Source organism: Trachemys scripta, chromosome 10 (genome assembly GCF_013100865.1).
Source record: "Trachemys scripta elegans isolate TJP31775 chromosome 10, CAS_Tse_1.0, whole genome shotgun sequence".
Taxonomy (NCBI): Eukaryota; Metazoa; Chordata; order Testudines; family Emydidae; genus Trachemys; species Trachemys scripta.
In genome coordinates this window covers 15,288,318-15,309,803 of record NC_048307.1, presented here as the reverse complement: position 1 = coordinate 15,309,803, position 21,486 = coordinate 15,288,318, and the positions used below count along the sequence as shown (strand labels likewise).

The window sequence follows — 21,486 nt, the reverse complement described above, 5'->3', positions numbered from 1 at the left end:
AGAGCTGTGTTCTCCCTCTGCCTGTTTGCATGCCCTCATTGCTAGTTTTACAACTTAAAACAAATGTGCTTTTCTGTTACTGTGCTTAGGACCACTTCATGGGCTGTTGCATCAGTGTTTCTAATCTTGGGTGGTTGAGAAATATTGGTCTCAAAATATAGATAACTGATTTTCATTGTTGCGTCAGTTTTAACTGCTTCTCTGAAAACATAATTTTGCAGGATTCTCACTCTTGTGCTTCTACCACAAAACCTACCAGGGGTTCCCTTACCACTTTAGAATGTTGATCTTCTGAGTCACCTATATGCTGGTTCAAGGGCTGTGCTCTAATCTCAGAAGCACCAGAACATTTCAGTCATCTCCCTTTAAAACAGTGGTCCCTAAACTGTGGGATGTATTCCCCCCCCCCCCCTTCCTCAGTGGCATGCAGAGGTTGGGAGGGCATGTGGCAGGGCCCAGGCTAGCCCCCACAGGGGTGGGGAGGGAGTGCCACTCACCCCTGCCCTAGTTCCACCCCCCTGCCCAGCTCCACCCTCATTCCCTCTCCACCACCAAACCAGCTCTGCCTCTAGCTCCAGCTCCTCCTCCCTGTCCAGTTCAGCCAACTGTCAGGGGTGCTGGAACAATTTGTAGTGAGAGTGCTGAGAGCCATTAAACCAAACTGTAAACCCTGTATATAATGGAAACCACTTCAAGCTGGGGGTGCAGCACCTATGCCAACTGTGCAGTAATGGAGGGGGAACGTGGACAGATTCCATTACAGGGAGCAGGTGGCACGTGACAAGAAAAGTTTGGGCACCACTGCAAAACATAAGCCACTTGGGACTGGTCTACACTGGGCGGGTGTCAATGTAAGATATGCAACTTCAGCTACGGGAATAGCGTAGCTGAAGTCGACGTATCTTATTTCTATTTACCTCGGGTCCTCATGGCGCGGGATCAACAGCCGCGGCTCCCCCATCGACTCTGCTACTACTGCTCGCCCTGGTGGAGTTCCAGAGTCGACGGGAGTGCGTTCGGGGATCAATATATCGCATCTAGACAAAACGCGATATATCGATCCTCGATAGATCGATTACTACCCGCCGATTCAGCGGGTAGTCTGGATGTACCCTTGGTACTGTAGCAGAAGGAAAAGTCCACCCCCTAGTGCTGCAGCTACCAACTGTCTGCTATTGCCATCCCTATCATCAGTGAAACTTGCATTTCTTTTGGCTATAGAGTAAGTTAACTTTTCAAGGGGGAAAACATTTAGTTGGCTTGGTGTATTAGCTAGTGGCAAGCAAATTTAAGAGGGATCCTTACAATACATGACTTTTCTTAAACTGACTTTTGCTTTCAGGTTATTTGTAGTCTACAGCAGAAGGTGATGCAGCAAGAGGAAGAAATTGAAAAACTTAAGGAGAAAATAAAATTGCTTTCAAGAGAAAAAGAGGATAGAGAAGAAAAGCACAAGAGGCTTGGTTCTCCAGTTTAAGTAAAGCATCAGTCAGACTGTATATACATGAGTAGCTCAATATAACCTATAAAATTATATAAAGTTTCTTATATAAATATTTCAAAACACCTTTCCTGTGTCTATACTTTAATGGTATTTGTCTTTCAGGCATAATTTAGTTATGCGCTCTCTCTCATATTTCACTTGTTACTATAAGGTCACTTCTGGTGATATAGTACCCTTAATTTACATCTTATAAAGAAGCATGACATGGAATTAAGCCCCCTGCCCAAGTTTTAGTTAGGGGACTATAGTAAAGGTCATGGAGAGGTCACAGGCTATGAATTTTTGTTTACTACCTGTGACCTGTCCATGACTTTTACTAAAAATACTTGTGACTATATTTTAGTCTTAGTCATTGGCATTCTCCCTTAAGTAGCAGCTCCCCAATGTACCCCTGCTGTACCCCTCTCCCTAATTGGGTCACTACCCATTCTATCCCCCTGCCTCCCCCACTCCTTTATCCCCTGCCCCCCGGTAGGCAGTGTGTGTCTGGAGCTGTTTTTTAGTAGTGTCTGATCACACACTTCTCCCAGGTTGCCAGTGCAGGGGAGTGCCTAATGTTTACATCTAGCATTTTAGCTCTAAGCATCTTCCTGGATCCTTGTGGGGGGATAGCTGGGGGTCCAAACATGCCCTCAACACTTACAACCACTGGTCTAACATATAGCTGTGGCACCACAGGCTATTATGGGTTCATTTTAATCTCATACAAATAAGATTACAAGCAAAAGGCAACTGTAATGTCTTTATTGATATAAGATTTTACAATTGATGTTAAAAGACTTCAGTCCACAATCTTACTAAAATACATTTTAGAAGAGACTTTCACAACCACCACAACAGTCAGGTGGAATAAAACTACAGAATCCCCCTTGGAAGAGTGCATACTCATTTTAATAGTTTAAGGGCACTGTTGAAAGGTGCCAAATTCTCACAAGACTTCATCCATTTCTGTACATTGGCTGGAACGGCATTAGAGCTACTTGTTTGCTGAAGTGCACACCACGCCACGATGTCTGCTACAGTGAGTTCATTTCCCCCCAGCCAGGGTGTCTTGCCAAGGGTGGTGTTCATGGAGCGTAAGACTGCTGCTTTTTCTTTATTGCTACCTTCCTTCAGCTGGAAGATGGCTGTATCCACCCAACTGTCTATCAGAGTTGAAGTGACTGCATTATGCTTCTGGCCAAATAAGGAGAACAAAAATCTAGCAATATTTCCTTCTCCTTCAATGGGACACATGGTTTGAATGCTGAACTTCATCTGGGGCTTGGGAACTGAAATTAAGACAAAATTAAGAACAGTTGGCACCACAAATGTTTACATTACATATAGGGAAAAGGGTTGATTAGTAGTAGAGGCAGGGCTGCTAGTGCTGCCTATTAAAGTTTTCTCTAGAAGATCCTGTTTTCAGTTACTTATAACTTGCCCTGTTGGGTTGAAGTTTTCCATGCTAGGTGTCTGCTTTGGTCTCCAGGGTTGTTTTTTTTTAAACATTTCAGCTCTTTCCAAGAATGAGTCTAGGAAAAAATACTTTTTGCTTGTTAAGTTCAGCCTAACTTTTCAATGAGACGTTCTAGCACTACCTCCTTCCCCCACTGCCCAATACTATGGAGCAGGGCCCTGAAGTTTGGGAAAGAGGAGGGCTTTTGCTGTGATAAATCCAAATTTGGCCAAGTTCTAAGCCTTTGAAAAGTCAGTTTCCACATGCTCATTGGGGACTTAGATTTTAACAGCTAAATTACTTGAAGATTCTGTCCTCAGTGGGCATGCTGCAGTTTGAGGCTGAGCAGAACTTTCCCTGCAGTGAATTCTGGACTATGCTAAGTCGAGGAACCTGCCTAGGGCAAGTACCTAACACTCTCTCGTGGTCTCCATGATTCATTGGGCCTAGGCAATGGGGAGGTGACAGTTGGTTGATTCCAATGAAGAGTGCCAATGGCTGGGAAAGGGGTAAAGGAGTCTTTGCCCACTAGACTACACTCCACAGAGCCTGGAATGAAACCCAACATGCTTGAGTATCACCAAATATCAGTGAAACTCACAGGCGAAGTGTCCTATCCCCCGCACTCTCAGCTGGTACACAGAGGATAACTACTTACTACTCCATAAACTCCAGGGGCAGAGGTCTGTGAGGCAGATGTAAATATTCCAGTTCTACTGATAAATAATGCATGGATTGAAGATGATGCTCTCCGACAGAATTTGTTTTCAGGAGTTATTTGTGTATACCTTTCTTGCTTTTTGAATACTGCAACCTAAATTCACCCCCCTTATACATATATATTATGATAGTCTTTAATTATATGATCACGCTTTCCCCCCACAGGATTCCTGCTTCATTCAGTACTCAATGAATAACTATTCAATATTGTTTTCTAATTACTCAATGCATGGCCCCATGCCTGCCTTACTGCATACTATTCAAGACCTGCTCTTAAAAACAGAATGATTAATCTCCTTATGAGCTTTTCCATGTTGCTTACTACTAGATTATTGGAGTTCCTTGCCAAATCATGAATTTATCTTAACCCTGTGACCCAGGGTGTATTTTAGAGATGGAGAAACTAAAGACAAGAAATTAAGATCAAAAGTATCTACTAATTTCAGGTGCCCAATTTGAGATGCCTAGGACCTAAGTTCCCGGTGAACTCCACATTCAACTGCCATAACTATGAGACTGTCCTTTCTCTTCCTGCAATCCCAACTCATTCACTACACACCTTCCTACTTCTGCAACAAATGAGGCAGGGGTCCTACTGCCAAGTCTCTACTACACACCCCTCATTCATCCCCACAGCAGGTCCTGTGAAAAAGTAGTATGTGATTATGAATTAAAGACCATCAAATGCATACACACAAGGGAGCCAAATTAAGATTGAAAATTAAGACTACCTATGCAAAGTTCCTAACTTTTAAGGGCTTGACTTTGCAATTTTAATAATGTTCTTTTAATGTAGTTTCTGTGCAGTATGAAATAAGTTTAGGAATGTCTGTCATTGTTTCACTATCTCCCTAACTGGATAGTGCTACTATTGTAGTAGGATTTTACCCTTATTCATATTTAGAGAATCATCAAATGAGAATGCAGTTCACTACAGAAAAGACTTTCAGAATAACAAGAAAATATTAGTTTAATAACTTTTTATATAAAATTGATAGGGATATGAACTGAAAGGGAGATAGTTCGAACTCAGCCTGGCTAAAATGGAAGTTCGTGGTGGAAGAGGACAAACAGGAGTAGGCTTTTATGCCTCATTTACTGAAGGTATAAAATAATGTCAACTAATAAGGCTTGCAGTCTTTGGCTCCTCTTGGATTAAATTCTTCTGGATTCCCAGGCATTGGTAAACCCCATACAACTGGGCTCTGGGAGGAGGTGTGGGGTCAGGCTCTGCGAGGGAGTTTAGCAGGGCTGCTGAAACAATTTGCATAGTGGCAATGCTGAGAGCCATTGAACCAAACTGTAAGCCCTGTATATAATGGAAACTACTTCAAGCCAGGGGTGCTACAGCACTACTAGTTCCAGCACCTATGGAGTTTGGGTGCGGGAGGGGGTGTGAGGTCAGGCTTTGGGAGGGAGTTTGGTTGCAGGAGGGGGTGTGGGGTCAGGCTTTGGAAGGGAGTTTGGTTGCGGGCTCTATTGGGGTGCAGGAGGTGGTCAGGGGACCAGCACTTACCTCGGGCGGTTCCCGAAAGCGACCGGCACATCCCTCTAGCAGCGGCTCCTAGGCGAGGGGGCCAGTGGGTCTCCTTGCACCACTGCCTGCAAGCTCTGCCCCTACAGCTCCCATTGGCTGCAGTTCCCGGTCAGTGGGAGCTGTGGAGTCAGCACTCAGGGTGGGGGCAGCGCGCAGAGACCCCCTGCACTCCCCCAACCCCAGGGAGGGTGCCAGGGCAGGTAAGGAAACTACCTTAGCCCCGCTGCTGTGCCAGACTGTTAGCACCCAAAATCTCCCGGTTTGGCTGAAGTAGCCTCCAGAAGATAGAACGTGATTCCAAGAGACTGCTCGCAAAACCAGGAGGGTTGGCACCCCCCCCCCCCATTTCTTGCCTAGCTGAGGAAGAACATGCTTGTGGAAGCTCCTTCCAGAGCAGATGAGGGATACACCTGAAGACACATTTGAGCGTACACAAATTGCTGTCAAAAGGACATTAAGAAAAAAAAGCTCTGATTTTTCTTTTTTAGTAACCTTAGGAATCACTTGTAGCAACAGTAGGTACAAAATTCACATGGAAGTGTGATTTTTCAAATTGAATGACCCTTTAAATGCTGTGTTCATCTAAAGCAAATGCCTGAAATTAGAACTATTTAACCATTTGAAAGCCAACACTCCCCTTCTGTAAGTTAGATGCCATTCTTACCATTCTTCCAAATGAGAGTGAAGCCCAACTGATACTCGTGACGTGATTGTTTCCTAGTCTGCTCACCGAAGCATTTCAAGAGGTTTTCTGGCACACATTTCACTGATGAGTGTGTATGAACAGCTGATAAAATCTTATAACGCTCACACAGCAGACTGTGCAGTACTAGCAGTGACAATGGAGGTTGAGAAGGGTTTGCATTGATCACAATATCTTTCAGAGCACCATAATCCTGCATCAAAAGTAAATAATATTTAGCAGACATTAATGTGCAACCACTCATTGCACTGCAGAGACATTCAATAAGTACAATTTGGTGTTGAACAAGAAATTTATCAGGCCATATAATTGTATATCCTAAACCTTATAGCATTCCATTTATTTTTAACATTTACAATGTCTGCTCAAGCAACTTCCTTACCAAGCAGTAATATTTCTAAGATAAAAAACACAGTGCTAATTATGAGTCAAAACCTGGTTCTAGCTGAAGTCCAAGGTAAAGAGTCCATTAACTTCAACAGAACTAAGATTTAGTGCCATGGCCATAATTTCAAGATCAACTAGTCCATCTTAGAGTTCTGTGATCTGGAGGTTTCAAATAACCCAAACTGAACAGATTTTATTTTAAAGAGCAGTAGTAGGTCTTTTGTACGTATCAGTTTTGAGCAGCCCAAATTTTACTCCGCCTGCAGTTTTTTACCCTTCTTATTCAAATTTGGATGCAAATTAACTACTGATCACAGAGACCTCTGCACAAAAGGTAATTCATTCACTGGACACATGTATATTGATAATATACTAGTCTGGACTTGCCTTCCCAAGCATTGAATCTAAGTCTGCTGCGTTTGCAGTCAAAGGAGCATATTCATCAGCTTGAATTATATTAGTTACATCAAAGTCAGCATCTGGTGTTTGTATCATCTTTGAGAGCCCATCAACAGCAGTTTTAAGTTCATACAAGCGTTTTAAGATCTCTTCTTGGCGGGATTCAAGTGCTAGAAGTGATGGGTCAACCTCTTCCTAGAGGGAAAGAATTAGATTAAATTTATTTTCACTCATACCCAATACATCAATACAATTATTGTATATCATTGAATGAACTGTGCATAAAACTCTATAGGAATTTATTTGACACTAGTCACATCACACCTTTCATTTTAACACACTATGAAAATTTTTTTAAAATATCCTAAAGGAAATTCTTAAGCTTATTAGTAACCCACGTCACTTCCACTGACTTTACATGAACAGATGACTGCAAAATGATGGATTGTAAATATGCCCCTTATTTAAATGGTTTACTGAAATCCTATTGGTTAAAATATCTTAAGTCGTTTATTAAACAATTTTTGATCCACGTGTTACAGTTCCATCTACAGAACAGTGATTCTAAGACCTAATCATGGGATAAAAGGGAAGGTCCTTTCATGGACTGAGAACTGGTTAAAAGACCGGGAACAAAGGGTAGGAATTAATGGTAAATTCTCAGAATGGAGAGGGGTAACTAGTGGTGTTCCCCAAGGGTCAGTCCTCGGACTGTGATGAACTTCAAAAAGATCTCACAAAACGAAGTGATTGGGCAACAAAATGGCAAATGAAATTTAATGTGGATAAATGTAAAGTAATGCACATTGGAAAAAATAACCCCAGCTATACATACAATATGATGGGGGCTAATTTAGCTACAACAAGTCAGGAAAAAGATCTTGGAGTCATCGTGGATAGTTCTCTGAAGATGTCCGCGCAGTATGCAGAGGCGGTCAAAAAAGCAAACAGGATGTTAGGGATCATTAAAAAGGGGATAAAGAATAAGACTGAGAATATATTATTGCTCTTATATAAATCAATGGTACGCCCACATCTCGAATACTGCATACAGATGTGGTCTCCTCATCTCAAAAAAGATATACTGGCACTAGAAAAGGTTCAGAAAAGGGCAACTAAAATGATTAGGGGTTTGGAACGGGTCCCATATGAGGAGAGATTAAAGAGGCTAGGACTCTTCAGCTTGGAAAAGAGGAGACTAAGGGGGGATATGATAGAGGTATATAAAATCATGAGTGATGTGGAGAAAGTGGATAAGGAAAAGTTATTTACTTATTCCCATAATACAAGAACTAGGGGTCACCAAATGAAATTAATAGGCAGCAGGTTTAAAACAAATACAAGGAAGTTCTTCACGCAGTGCACAGTCAACTTGTGGAACTCCTTACCTAAGAAGGTTGTTAAGGCTAGGACTATAACAGGGTTTAAAAGAGAACTGGATAAATTCATGGAGGTTAAGTCCATTAATGGCTATTAGCTAGGATGGGTAAGGAATGGTGTCCCTAGCCTCTGTTTGTCAGAGGATGGAGATGGATGGCAGGAGAGAGATCACTTGATCATTGCCTGTTGGTCCACTCCCTCTGGGGCACCTAGCATTGGCCACTGTCGGTAGACAGGATACTGGGCTAGGTGGACCTTTGGTCTGACCCGGTACGGCCGTTCTTATGTTATGTTCTTAATCAAAACCAGATAAAAACTGCAAATCTACATACATAAGAATTCAAAATTAAACCTTGAAGAGTTTAAGGACTTCATGAATACAGAAGCCTAAAGAACCAAGAATGACTTGCCAGCCACTTACTTCAACTAGTGACTTTCATAGTGATGAAACTCATGCTGACGTTGCAATATCAAAAAGCTTTAAATAAAAGTGAATTCTAGAGCTCAAACATAAGGCTTAGAGTCAGTTCTGGTTCTTCCCAGAACTGTTATACAAATCCGAGCAAAGTATTTTACCCATCTGTGGTAGTTGGATAATACCTATCATTGTGAAGTACTTTGGAGATCCTTAAAAAAAGTGGCAGTAAAAGTTTTAGTTATTACCAGGCAAGACATACAAGATTGTTTCATGCTAATTTTTAATCAAGATTACTGATTTGAAAAAAAGCCAAATGGCAACAGGCAGCCTATACAATGCATAATGAAAGTACTTTGGTGCTAAAGGCAAACACCTAATGTATATCCTTGTGCGTTATCTTAGGTGTGGCCCTTGATTCTTCAAAGTATGAGGAAAGAAAAAGCTTCTATTTAGTACTAACAGTGAGGTTTCACCAAGAACAGTATGAAATACATCGTATGGGCTGGTCCGCATACCCTTGCATTAAAACACCTACATTGATTTTAATTCACACCTAGTGATATTTTAGTGCATGTGGGTACCAAACCTAACAATTAGATCTGATTTTCACAAAAATAGCTATGTCAAGTATGTGTAGTAATACTTCATTTCTGTAGAGGACATGTAAACAGAGCAGGTGAAGTACAGTAAATAGACTAATAATTCGCCAACTTTTTCTGCTCTGCAGAACACTGAAATATTCCCTCATGAACTATCTGCTCCTTCGCGCACACACAACCCATGACTTCCCAGGTTTGGCTATCAAAATATTTAATCTACAGACCACTATATTTATTTTACACTGTCCCATTTTTGCTATGCCACAGATTTTTGTATTGACAATTCCTAACTGCTTTGTAGATGTCAGGGAAACTGAAGGGTCAGGCAACTGGAAAGGAAGAGTTGGAACTTTTGGCACCTGGGTATGCAAACTGGTTTGAGACTGTGGGTAAAGAATGTAAAATTGATGTCTGATAACATAATCAGCAAATAGCTGACAATGCTGACATTTGTACTACCATATTTAGGTTTTGAGTAGATAACCCATTAAGATGCATAGGGAATTAACATTTCTCAGTCATATTGTTGCAGTCAGGACAACAGTGCTATCACCTTACACTTGATTCACATTCTATGGGCCACCTTCACAGCCATCAAGGCAAGACACAACATCTTAATCTCAAAAAATAAAACAGACTCTGGCACAGCCTTCTACAAAGAGAGATGGAGTCCAGGGCATGCCGAAAGCTTTGCCTAGGACTCTATAGCCTCAAGAAAGACATTTTACTTTCTTGTCTCAGTTTCCCCACTCATGCAACAGAGATGCTAAGGGACTAGAATCATAGAATATCAGGGTTGGAAAGGACCTCAGGAGGTCATCTAGTCCAACCCCCTGCTCAAAGCAGGAGCAATCCCCAGACAGATTTTTGCCCCAGATCCCTAAATGGCCCCCTCAAGGATTGAACTCACAACCCTGGGTTTAGCAGGCCAATGCTCAAACCACTGAGCCATCCCTCCCCCCATAACCTCCCAGTTCCTAGTACTATCCGCAGAGGGCTTTGAGCGTACAGGTTCCACAACATTCAGCGTTCACACAGTCAGAGCCCATGCGACTATGGGCAGGCAAACTTCACTGCCGACAAAGGAGGCTCAGCGTTATCAAGAGCAGGCAGCCGGGTAGGCCGGGACAGAGCTCCACCAGACGAGGGTTTCCCGGAAGTGGCCACACAAAGCAACGGTTGGCTTCCCCCGGTGCAGGAATTGAGGAGCCCCCCCCCCCCAGGGCTCGGGGGTTCCGCGAGCTGCCTGACTTCTCACCCGCCCCCTTGGGGTGAACACCCGGGTCCGGGCTCCTCGGCTACATGGGGACGGAGCCATGTCCCTCCCTGGGGGGAAGAGTCCACAGGGCCCAGCTCCAGGGGCCGCGTAGACCCTTCCCGTGAGGCAGCGGGCTGGCCCAGAAGCCCAACCCCCACCGCTCCCAGCCGAGCCCCCCCAAACAGGCCTCCGTTCCCCCCGCGTGCGGCGGCCGCGCTCCTCAGGAGCCCACCTCCCGCTCCGCTCCTACCTGGTGCGGTGGCGCGGCGGCCGCCGGGCCGCGGTGCAGGTTCTGCAGCCGGTACATGCAGGTGGGGAGCTGCTCGGCCCGCACCGCGCCGGGCGCCCCGTGAAAGGATCTCACCTTGTACATGGGCATCGCGCCACAGCAGCCCCGCACCTACTGCTATCCCCGGCTGACTGAGTCAATCACATTACGCTGCCACCGCAGCAGGCACCAGCCCAGAAACTGCCCCGCCCACCTCAACCTGTCCTCCATTGGGCCATGGACAAGTCCCTCACGCCAAAGCACACGTTATTGGTCCAACTAGAACTCTCTCCCCGCCCAGCTCCTTTACCCTCCTCCCACTGGTCAGAATGAGTGACTGATGCAACCAGGTGGATCTCAATAGGGCGAAGAGCAGAGATCCCTCTGTTGATTGGGCAGACCGGTCAGCCAATCAGTATGCTGGAAAATGGAGTCTGCAAGAGTTGTGCTGCTGGGGGCTCTGTCTGAGGAGGCTTAATGTTGGCGCGTTGCTGGGCTGAGTTCGGGAGTCCTGCCGAGCCAGCCTGGCCGTCTGCGTGCCGGGAGCTGAGACTCTATGGAGGCGACGGCACCTTGGTGAGGCCCGTTCCCCGAGGTGGGGGAGGTGCTGGTGACATGGAGGCGACTGAGGGCGCCTCTCCCTGGCCCGGAGGTGGCTTCATCTCCCGCCCGGGGGCGCGCGCGCGGGGCCCTTCTCTAGCGGTGGTGAGGCGCTGGCGCGTCTGTCCGTGCGGTGCCCCCACTATGCCCTTCTGCCACCCCAAACCTGCGTCATCCAGTCAAACTAACACCAAGTGGGGTATGATGGAGGTCTATAAAATCACGACTAGTGTAGAGAAAGTAGATAAGGAAGTGTTATTTACTCTGTCTCATAACACAAGTACTAGGGGCCACCAGATGAAATTAGTAGGTAGCAGGTTTAAAACAAACAAAAGGAAGTATTGCGTCTCACAACGTGCAGTCAACCTGTGGAACTCCTTGCCAGAGGATGTTGCGAAGGCCAAAACTATAACAGGGTTCAAAAAAGAACTAGGTAAGTTCATGGAGGATAGATCCATCAATATCTATTAGCCAGGATGGGCAGGGATGCTGTCCCTAGCCTCTGTTTGCTAGAAGCTGGGAATGGATGACAGGGGATGGATCACTGGATGATTACTTGTTCTGTTCATTCCCTCTGGGGCACCTGGCATTGGCCACTGTTGGAAGACAGGATACTTGGCTAGATGGACCTTTGGTCTGACTCAGTATGGCTGTTTTTATGTAGATGCTTTCTGTGTCTACAGAAGTGCTTTTTCTGTCAATGTCTTTAATCCACTTCTGTTAGTGGCAGTAGATAGCTCAGTATAAGAATTTTTCCATTGACACAGGTGTTTTTACTTGGGGGTCAGGTTGATGTAGCTATGGCGATCATGGGATGAAATTTTTCACAGCGCTGAGCGATATAGCTAGGTCAATCTAATTATTTAGTGCTGATCTACAGTAGAGACTTACATCAGTATAGCTACATCTCTCAGGGTGTGAAAAATCCACACCCCTAAGAGACTTAGCTATACTGACCTAACCCCCAGCGTAGACAGTGCTAGGTTGATAGAAGACTTCTTCTGTCGATCTAGCTACGACTTCTCAGGGAGGCGGGTTACCTATATGGATGGGAGAAGCCTTCCTGTTGGTGTAGGTAGTGTCTATGCTGAAGTTGTGCTGCTATAAATGTTTTAAATATAGATATACCCTTAGTCTGTGGTACGCTAGTGCAGGGTCCGTTCACACGCCAGGTTGCTGCAAAATAAATGTTTGCGCAGACAAGCTCTAACACTCACGAGACTCTGTGCTGTAGCTGGCAGCCTCTATTTACTTGGTTCTTAACTCTGTGTTTTTTGTTGCTATAATTGTGGTGAGGGAAGTAGTACTGAATGATAGCAACCTTTTTCACATCTAATCCTTAATTGCTTTTTTCTTTTAGTGCACAGCCTGCTAAAGCCATCAAGCCTATAGACCATAAATCAGTTCACCAGATCTGTTCAGGACAGGTTGTACTGAATCTAGGCACTGCGGTGAAGGAGTTGGTGGAAAACAGTGTAGATGCTGGAGCTACTAATATTGGTAAACTTGTTGTTTTAATTTCATGTGAGACTAGCACTTAATATTCATATACTGCTTTGTAACTTCTAAGTGCTCTGCACCTCCAAACTGTTTCGGATAAATGCTTTGTATTTGACCAGGTATATTTATAGCCATTTCACAGATGGGAAAACTAAGGCATAGAGCACTTGGGGTCCCAATTCTACAATTGGATCTGTGGAGGCTATACTACTTTATTTCCATGTCTGATGTTATATAAAATTAATGGGATTACTATTGGGTAAAATTAAGCACGGGCATAAAAGTTTGCAGGATCAGGCCTGTTTTGGAAGCTTGCTGCAGCATGTCCTACGCTGCTAGAAAACCATATGTAATCAAAATCTGACATGGAATCCAGCCTAGTTACCACCATTTGATGGCCATTCGGTGGACTATCAGGAATTAGTTTGGTTTAAGTCTAGTTCCCAATGGACAGTTTTCCACATCACAAAAACAACAGCCATAATTAACATTAACTGATACTCTTATTAGAGAGACAAGGTTGTTGAGATAATATCTTTTATGGACCAACTTCTGCTGGCTAAAGAGACAAGCTACACAGAACTCTTCTTCAAGTCTCTGCAAGGAGGCCAGGGATCTGAATGGAAATGGAGACTCAACTATTAGTGTGTCATGTGTGAAGTGCTTCCTCCATGTCAGAGTTCAGAAATATTAACAAAGCAGTGTGAGGAGGCTTGTGCTGCTGCTTATGCTTAACCACTTCCAAGGAATAGAGGATTTTAGTCTTCAGGCTGGCAACTTTTATGAGCAGAAAACTCTAATACGTGCATGCAAATTTAAAAAATTGAGCTAATCTAGCAGAAAGCACAGGTTGATTTGGAATTGAATAACTTAACTCTTGAAAGCTGTGAATCTTTTTTTAATTTGATTCAGAAAACAAATGGCTGTTGAAGACTTTACAATGCATTATTGACTTTGTGATGCTATACATTCTAAATATTGATCATGAACACTGAATGAAAACCATCTTTTAAAATGTTTAGACCTAAAGCTTAAAGAGTATGGAGCAGATCTTATCGAAGTTTCAGATAATGGTTGTGGAGTAGAAGAAGAAAACTTTGAGGGCTTGAGTAAGTTGAATTCTTCACAATTTATGTTTGTTCTAAATGTTTGAGAATATTTATATTATATATAAACTCTGATTTATCTGTCAAACTGATAACTGCAGTGAGAAAACTACTTCTTTCTTATAAAATTCCCAAGTTTAATCTCTTTAGGGGGAGGGTAGCTCAGTGGTTTGAGCATTGGCCTGCTAAACCCAGGGTTATGAGTTCAGTCCTTGAGGGGGCCATTTAGGGATCTGGGGCAAAATCAGTACTTGGTCCTGCTAGTGAAGGCAGGGGACTGGACTCAATGACCTTTCAAGGTCCCTTCCAGTTCTAGGAGATAGGTATATCTCCTTAATTTTTTTTTTTTTACTTAACCCGGTGGTCCCCAACCTTTTTCATCTGGCGGGCGCCAGACGACGAGCCACGGAGGACTGTGGCGGCAGATGAGCATGCGCCGAAATGCTGCCGACAAGCGGCAACGTCAATAGGCATCGCTACTGAAATGCCGCCGACAAGCAGCGTCATCCAGAGGTGTCGCTGCCGAAATACCACCGAAAATCGGCGATGTTTCAGCGGCGACACCTCTGGATGACGCTGCTTTTCGGCGGATGCTCGTCCGCCAGCCAGTACGCGGGCGCACTTAGATGCCCCGGCGGGTGCCATGGCACCCGCGGGCGCCGCGTTGGGGACCCCTGACTTAATCTTTCTAGAATGACGGATGTTCCCACCAGAGTTGCAGTAAAACTAGTTTTATTGTCCATCCTGGTGTCATTATGGTATGTACACGTGTGAAGACCTGGACCTAATTATGCGAGTGAATAGTGGAGGTGGAGGGCAAATTGTTGCATATGCTTATTCAAAGTCTCAAGGAAATTTTGATTCATCTGTGTTCCTTACTCTTTTATGTTCACTTTCTTTAAAAAGCAGTCACATTTTACAAGTATAACTGTTAATTAAAAAATGAATTTTAAGCTTGAATATTTGCTGAAAGCAAGCTTGAAATTGTATATTTGACTGTAAAATTTGCAATTTGTAGATTTTAAGTCATCCAAACAGGAAGCAGAAACAATACTATGGGACGTATGTAACTATCCAACACTTCAAAAATGGCAAATATTCTCAACAAACAGTTTGCAAAGGTCTGCACACCAAATGTATTCACTGAAGGAATACATAATTTGGAATTACATTGGAGAATTTTGCAGATTATTTGCAAGCAGAAAACAGGGGAAAATAGTGAATAGTTGGTTAATTATTTACTTGACTCTACTATAGTTTACATAAAATATGGTATAAGCATCAAAGTTTTCTGTTCCTTTGGGAAGATACAAAATATACCTTCATACATCAGTGTCATTTTGGAAAGATGTGATACAGTTACACATATTTTAAATACATTTTTCCAGCTCTGAAATATTATACTTCCAAGATACAAGATTTCTCTGATCTAATGCATGTTGGAACATTTGGATTTCGAGGTGAAGCTCTGAGTTCACTGTGTGCGTTAAGGTAAAAATATTGTGCTTCATTAGTTGACGTAAAGATTCCACATGAATGCAAAAATATGACTTCAGTGATTAATGAAACAAGGCTTTGGAAACTTGTAAATAGGTTATTTCTCAACTAAAAAAGAACCCAATTATTTGTTTTTCTCCTTTATCATCTTATTTTTTAACTATGTAGATTTGTTTGAATTAAGACCTCTCTGCAATACAAAAATAACAGTTAAATTAAAATATTTATTAAATTATTAAATTATTTAATTTATTAATGATCCTGACCCAGCAAGTCTGAATTGGATTTAATTGTGTTATAGCTCGGTTAAAAACAAGTTTACCTTGATCTAGTAATTTGCCTATTTTAAAGAATATTTTGTAACCCAGTTACAATGCATGTGGATGAGACCAAACTCTGCTGAGTCTCATGTTATTCAGTTGAACTGCAACCAAATTAACAATTGTTAAAATGTTTTGTACAGTAACTCCTCACTTAACGTTGTAGTTATGTTCCTGAAAAATGCGACTTTAAGCGAAACGATGTTAAGCAAATCCAATTTCCCCATAAGAAATAATGTAAATGGGGAGGTTAGGTTCCAGGGAAATTTTTTTCACCAGACAAAAGACATATACTCTGTGTGTGTGTGTGATTTATTCTTATATATATATATACACACAAAGTATACATTTTAAACAATTTAATACTGTACACAGCAATGATGATTGTGAAGTTTGGTTGAGGTGGTGAAGTCAGAGTTGGAAGAGGGTGGGATATTTCCCAGGGAATGCCTTGCTGCTAAATGATGAACTAGTACTCAGCTGAGCCCTCAACGGTTAAAACATTGTTTTTAATGTAGCCTCACACTCTACAAGGCAGCACAAATGGAGAGAGGGGAGACAGCATGGCAGACAGAGAGAGACACCCTGTGTGTGTGAGAGCGAGCAAGCTGTGCATTGCCTCTTTAAGTACGTTGATCCCATTTGAAATACATTGCCTTTTTAAGTAGATCAGCAAGCTGAGACAGCAGCTGCTGCCAGGAAGCTCCCACCGTCCTGAGCCCTGTCCTGTCCCCCCCCCCGTTCTAGAGATGGGGTAAGCGGGGGCCAAGAGCAGAGGGGAGGGGTACACCCTGACATTAGCCCCCTCTTTCACCCCTCTCCGCCCCCACCACCCACAGCCAGCAGGAGGCTCCTGGGAGCAGCTCCAAGGCAGAGGGCAGGAGCAGCACATGGCTGTGTGGGGAGGGACAGCTGAACTGCTGGCAATTGATAGCTTGCCTAGGGTGGCTGCTGCACAGGGAACTTAGGGGAGTGGGGAGCTGATAGGGGGCTGCCGGTCCACCCTGGTTCCAAGCCCCCACTAGCTGGCTGCAATGGGCTGCTCTTTCTGCAAGCAGTGGACAAAGCAGGCGGCTGTCAAACAACGTTATAAGGGAGGGTTGTGGAACTTTAAACGAGCATGTTCCCTAACTGATCAGCAACATTACAATGAAACAACGTAAACCGGGACGACTTTTAAGTGAGGAGTTACTGTATACATATTCTATTCTACATATTACCTCTCTGGGGGAGGGAACGCCAGTCACGAGGAAAAGGCAGGTGTTAGTAATGGGAGATTCGATCATTAGAAACATAGATAGCTGGGTTTGTGATGACTGGGAGAACCATATGGTGACTTGCGTGCCTGGTGCGAAGGTTGTGGATCTCTCGAGACATCTAGATAGACTTATGTGTAGTGCTGGGGAGGAGCCGGTGGTCGTGGTACATGTAGGTACCAATGACATAGGGAAGGGTAGGAGAGATGTCCTGGAGGCCAAATTTATGCTGCTAGGGAAGAGACTGAAATCCAGGACATCTATGGTGGCATTCTCAGAAATGCTTCCAGTTCCATGCGCAGGGCCAGGTAGGCAGGCAGAGCTTCAGAGTCTCAATGCATGGATGAGACGATGGTATAGAGAGGAGGGGTTTAGATTTATTAGGAACCGGGGAAACTTTTGGGATGGGGGAGCCTATAGAGGAGGGATGGGCTCCACCTAAACCAAAGTGGAACCAGACTACTGGCACTTAACATTAAAAAGGTTGCAGAGCAGTTTTTAAACTAAGAGATGGTGGAAAACCAATTACTGCAGAGGAGCACGTGGATTGGACAGAGACTTCTCTTAGAGGAGAGTCTATTGATAGAGATTCTCTAGGTTTTAGTCAGGAGGAGAGGATGAAAGAGGATAAAGTAGGGGCCAGATCAGACAAGAAACATTCACATAAAAAAGAATCTGACACATCAGAAAAGGGCAGACAAATAAACAGTGACAAGTTTTTAAAGTGCTTGTACACAAATGCTAGAAGTCTAAATAATAAGATGGGTGAACTAGAGTGCCTCGTGTTAAAGGAGGATATTGATATAATAGGCATCACAGAAACCTGGTGGAGTGAGGACAATCAATGGGACACAATCATTTCGGGGTACAAAATATATCGGAAGGACAGAACAGGTCATGCGGTGGGGAGGAATGGCAGTATATGTGAAAGAAAATGTAGAATCAAATGAAGTAAAAATCTTAAGTGAATCCACATGTTCCATGGAATCTCTATGGATAGTAATTTCATGCTCTAATAAGACTATAACATTAGGGATGTATTATTGACCACCTGACCAGGACAGCGATAGTGACAATGAAATGCTATGGGAGATTAGAGAGGCTATCAAAATAAAGAACTCAATAATAGTGGGGGATTTCAATTATCCCCATATTGACTGGGAACATGTCACCTCAGGACGAAATGCAGAGACAAAATTTCTTGATACTTTAAATGACTTGGAGCAGCTGGTACAGGAACCCACAAGGAGAGAGGCAATTCTTGATTTAGTTAGGAGTGCAGGATCTGGTCCAAGAGGTAACTATAATAGGACCGCTTGGAAATAGTGACCATAATGTAATAACTTTTAACATTCCTGTGGTGGGAAGAACACCTCAACAGCCCAACACTGTGGCATTTAACTTCAGAAAGGGGAACTATGCAAAAATGAGGGGGTTAGTTAAACAGAAATGAAAAGGTACAGTGACTAGAATGAAACCCCTGCAAGTTGCATGGACACTTTTCAAAGACACCATAATAGAGGCCCAACTTAAATGTATACCCCAAATTAAAAAAACACAGTAAAAGAACTAAAAAGGAGCCACCGTGGTTTAACAACCATGTAAAAGAAGCAGTGGGAGATAAAAAGGCATCTTTTAAAAAGTGGAAGTCAAATCCTAGTGAGGTAAATAGAAAGGAACATAAACACTGCCAAAGTAAGTGTAAAAATGTAATAAGAAAAGCCAAAAAGGAGTTTGAAGAACAGCTAGCCAAAAACTCAAAAGGTAATAACAAAATGTTTTTTAAGTGCATCAGAAGCAGGAAGCCTGCTAAACAACCAGTGGGGCCCCTGGACGATCAAGATACAAAAGGAGCACTTAAAGATGATAAAGTCATTGCGGAGAAACTAAATGAATTCTTGCTTCAGTCTTCACGGCTGAGGATGTTAGGGAGATTCCCAAACCTGAGCAGCTTTTGTAGGTGACAAATCTGAGGACTTGTCACAGATTGAGGTGTCACTAGAGGAGGTTTTGGAATTAATTGATAAACTTAACAGTAACAAGTCACTGGGATCAGATGGCGTTCACCCAAGAGTTCTGAAAGAACTCAAATGTGAAATTGCGGAACTAACAATTATGGTTTGTAACCTGTCCTTTAAATCGGCTTCTGTACCTAATGACCTGAAGATAGCTAATGTAACGCCAATATTTAAAAAGGGCTCTAGATTCCGGCAATTGCAGACCAGTAAGTCTAATGTCAGTACCGGGCAAATTAGTTGAAACAATTGTAAAGAATAAAATTGTCAGACACATAGAAGAACATAAATTGTTGGGCAAAAGTCAACATGGTTTCTGTAAAGAGAAATCATGTCTTACTAATCTATTAGAGTTCTTTGAAGGAATCAACAAACATGTGGACAAGGGGGATCCAGTGGACATAGTGTACTTAGATTTCCAGAAAGCCTTTGATAAGGTCCCTCACCAAAGGCTCTTACGTAGACAGGATACTGGGCTGGATGGACCTTTGGTCTGACCCAGTACGGCCAGTCTTATGTTCTTATGTAATATATTTTCAGGGACAATCCATTTAAGCAGTGATTTTTCTTATCACAAATAACTGTAACCTTAAATGGAAAATCCAATAAGTAGTACATGTTAGAGCAGCAATAACTATGGTTAGGTTGTTAATTTTTAAGGCATCCCTATCTAGTAAAGTGCTGAAGGACATGTGTAAATGCCTTCCTGTATCCAGGCCTATGTTAAGAAAAAAGACTGTTCATATTCTAGTTGCAAAAAACCCCAAGATGTCCTTTGGTTCTTTTAATATGCAGTATCCTTCATTGTAAATACAATGATTTATCATGTAAAGCATAATACATTAGTGCAGTCTTCTACAATTATTGAAGTCCGAGTATGTTGACTCCTAAAGTTATAACAGCTAGATGTTTATCATGATCTCCCAGCATCCAGAGACATTTTAATTTTGAATAACTTCCTACTAACTTAGAAGTGGTCAAAGTTGCACAATTTACAGGAATTTGTTGAAATATGTAGGGCTCAGCAAAGCATTCTGTATAAACCTACAGTATGCAGTTCTCTATGGCTGAATAAATTGATCCAAATATCAGAAACTGATGAAATAATTTTTTGACATTGACATAGATTTCTCCCACATTGCAAAGACCGCCTGAATTCATTCAGGATTCATAGTTATTTTTAATTGTAAGTTCTGTATAAAGGAAATAAATCGTTCAGATAACACATAACTGATGCCCTGATCCTCCAAAGACGTATGCACTTCCTTAACATTAAGCATCTGATTAGTCTTACTAACCTCCCAGTTTTAAAGTTAAGCACATGCGTAAGGTTTTGCAAGGGCTGTGCTTTGCAATGCATTTTGATCCTCAGGTGTAAAGTGCTGTGCAAAGGCAAAGTATTATTCTTCAAACATTTGCTTTTTTTTGTAGTTTGTAATGCTTTAAAACTTTGTTTTATGATTTCTCTTGAACTAGCTGCATATTGGAAATAATTGCAGTGTTCGCATACAGTCTTGTGCATCACAAATATTACAGTGTTTTGTGTTTGTATTAGAATAGTAGTATCCAAGTAACATGAAACAGCAAAATCAGAGCCTAACATCATGGTCTATCTACAAGATGTATGTAAGGGATAAAAACTTTTTGCTTTGTAACTAGGAAAATTAGGAAGGTCTGCACAGTATTGTTAAGCATTTTTATGTATACTCTTGGTTAAAAATCTTAAGGAGGGAGTGAAAGTTGCTTCTTAGAGAACTTATTTATGGTACCAAGTTGGGGGGGGGGGGGATAGCTCAGTGGTTTGAGCATTAGCCTGCTAAACCCAGGGTTGTGAGTTCAATCCTTGAGGGGACCATTTAGGGATCTGGGGCAAAAATCAGTACTTGGTCCTGCTAGTGAAGGCAGGGGGCTGGACTCAATGACCTTTCAGGGTCCCTTCCAGTTCTATGACATAAGTATATCTCCATATATAAATATATATATATATATAAAATCAATACAGAACAAATATCTATCCATTAGAAATTCTTACAAAAGGGAGTTGATAATGTAAACTCTAATTTAACCTTAATTAAAGTTGTGTGAATGGTACTGGCATAATGTGAATAGAAATACCTGAAGTTTTTGGTACTGTAGACTGGATAAAGAAAAGCTACTGTTCAGTTAATAATCCTATTGGTTCTCTTTCCTTCTTCCAGTGATGTTACCATTTTTACTTGTCACAAATATGCAAAGGTTGGAACTCGTCTGGTATTTGATCACAATGGAAAAATTACTCAGAAAACTCCTTATCCACGACAGCAGGGAACAACTGTTAGCGTGCAGCAATTGTTTTATACCCTGCCAGTGCGGCACAAGGAATTTCAACGAAATATTAAAAAGGTGTAGTGAACTGGAAATTCTGCTTTTAAAAATGTGATAACTTGCAAATCTAAACTTTATAAAAAATAGATACATATAATTTAAATCATAATTCTTTCCTTTATATCTTGGTATACCATAAGGAGTCTGGTGGCACCTTAAAGACTAACAGATTTATTTGGGCATAAGCTTTCGTGAGTAAAAACCTCACTTCTTCGGA

At 42.4% G+C, this 21,486-nt stretch overlaps 3 protein-coding genes across 5 annotated transcripts in view; 2 read left to right on the top strand and 1 right to left on the bottom strand.

The window, feature by feature from the left end:
- EIF2AK1 (eukaryotic translation initiation factor 2 alpha kinase 1) overlaps positions 1–1,567 on the top strand; it is a 36,731-nt gene extending 35,164 nt beyond the window's left edge. For both annotated transcript variants that reach the window (XM_034783994.1, XM_034783993.1), the window contains exon 15: positions 1,343–1,567. In XM_034783994.1, the coding sequence (XP_034639885.1) occupies positions 1,343–1,477 (135 nt within the window). In that variant the 3' untranslated portion in view covers positions 1,478–1,567. The remainder of the gene's footprint in view (positions 1–1,342) is intronic.
- A 660-nt stretch (positions 1,568–2,227) lies between these two features.
- On the bottom strand, positions 2,228–10,815 carry AIMP2 (aminoacyl tRNA synthetase complex interacting multifunctional protein 2). Of its 2 annotated transcripts, none has more exons than XM_034784444.1 (4): positions 10,708–10,815; positions 6,677–6,883; positions 5,864–6,095; positions 2,228–2,775 (listed from the first exon to the last, which is right to left on the bottom strand). In XM_034784444.1, the coding sequence occupies exons 1-4, from the start codon at positions 10,720–10,722 to the stop codon at positions 2,390–2,392; spliced, it is 840 nt and encodes a 279-aa protein (XP_034640335.1). In that variant the 5' UTR covers positions 10,723–10,815; the 3' UTR covers positions 2,228–2,389. The 2 variants fall into 2 exon arrangements, with proteins under 2 accessions (XP_034640335.1, XP_034640334.1); XM_034784443.1 differs by having other exon boundaries at positions 10,594–10,806.
- A 132-nt stretch (positions 10,816–10,947) lies between these two features.
- PMS2 (PMS1 homolog 2, mismatch repair system component) lies at positions 10,948–21,373 on the top strand. The gene is made up of 5 exons (XM_034784445.1): positions 10,948–11,187; positions 12,572–12,711; positions 13,734–13,820; positions 15,206–15,308; positions 21,104–21,373. The coding sequence occupies exons 1-5, from the start codon at positions 11,168–11,170 to the stop codon at positions 21,291–21,293; spliced, it is 540 nt and encodes a 179-aa protein (XP_034640336.1). The 5' UTR covers positions 10,948–11,167; the 3' UTR covers positions 21,294–21,373.
- The last annotated feature ends 113 nt before the right edge of the window (positions 21,374–21,486 follow it).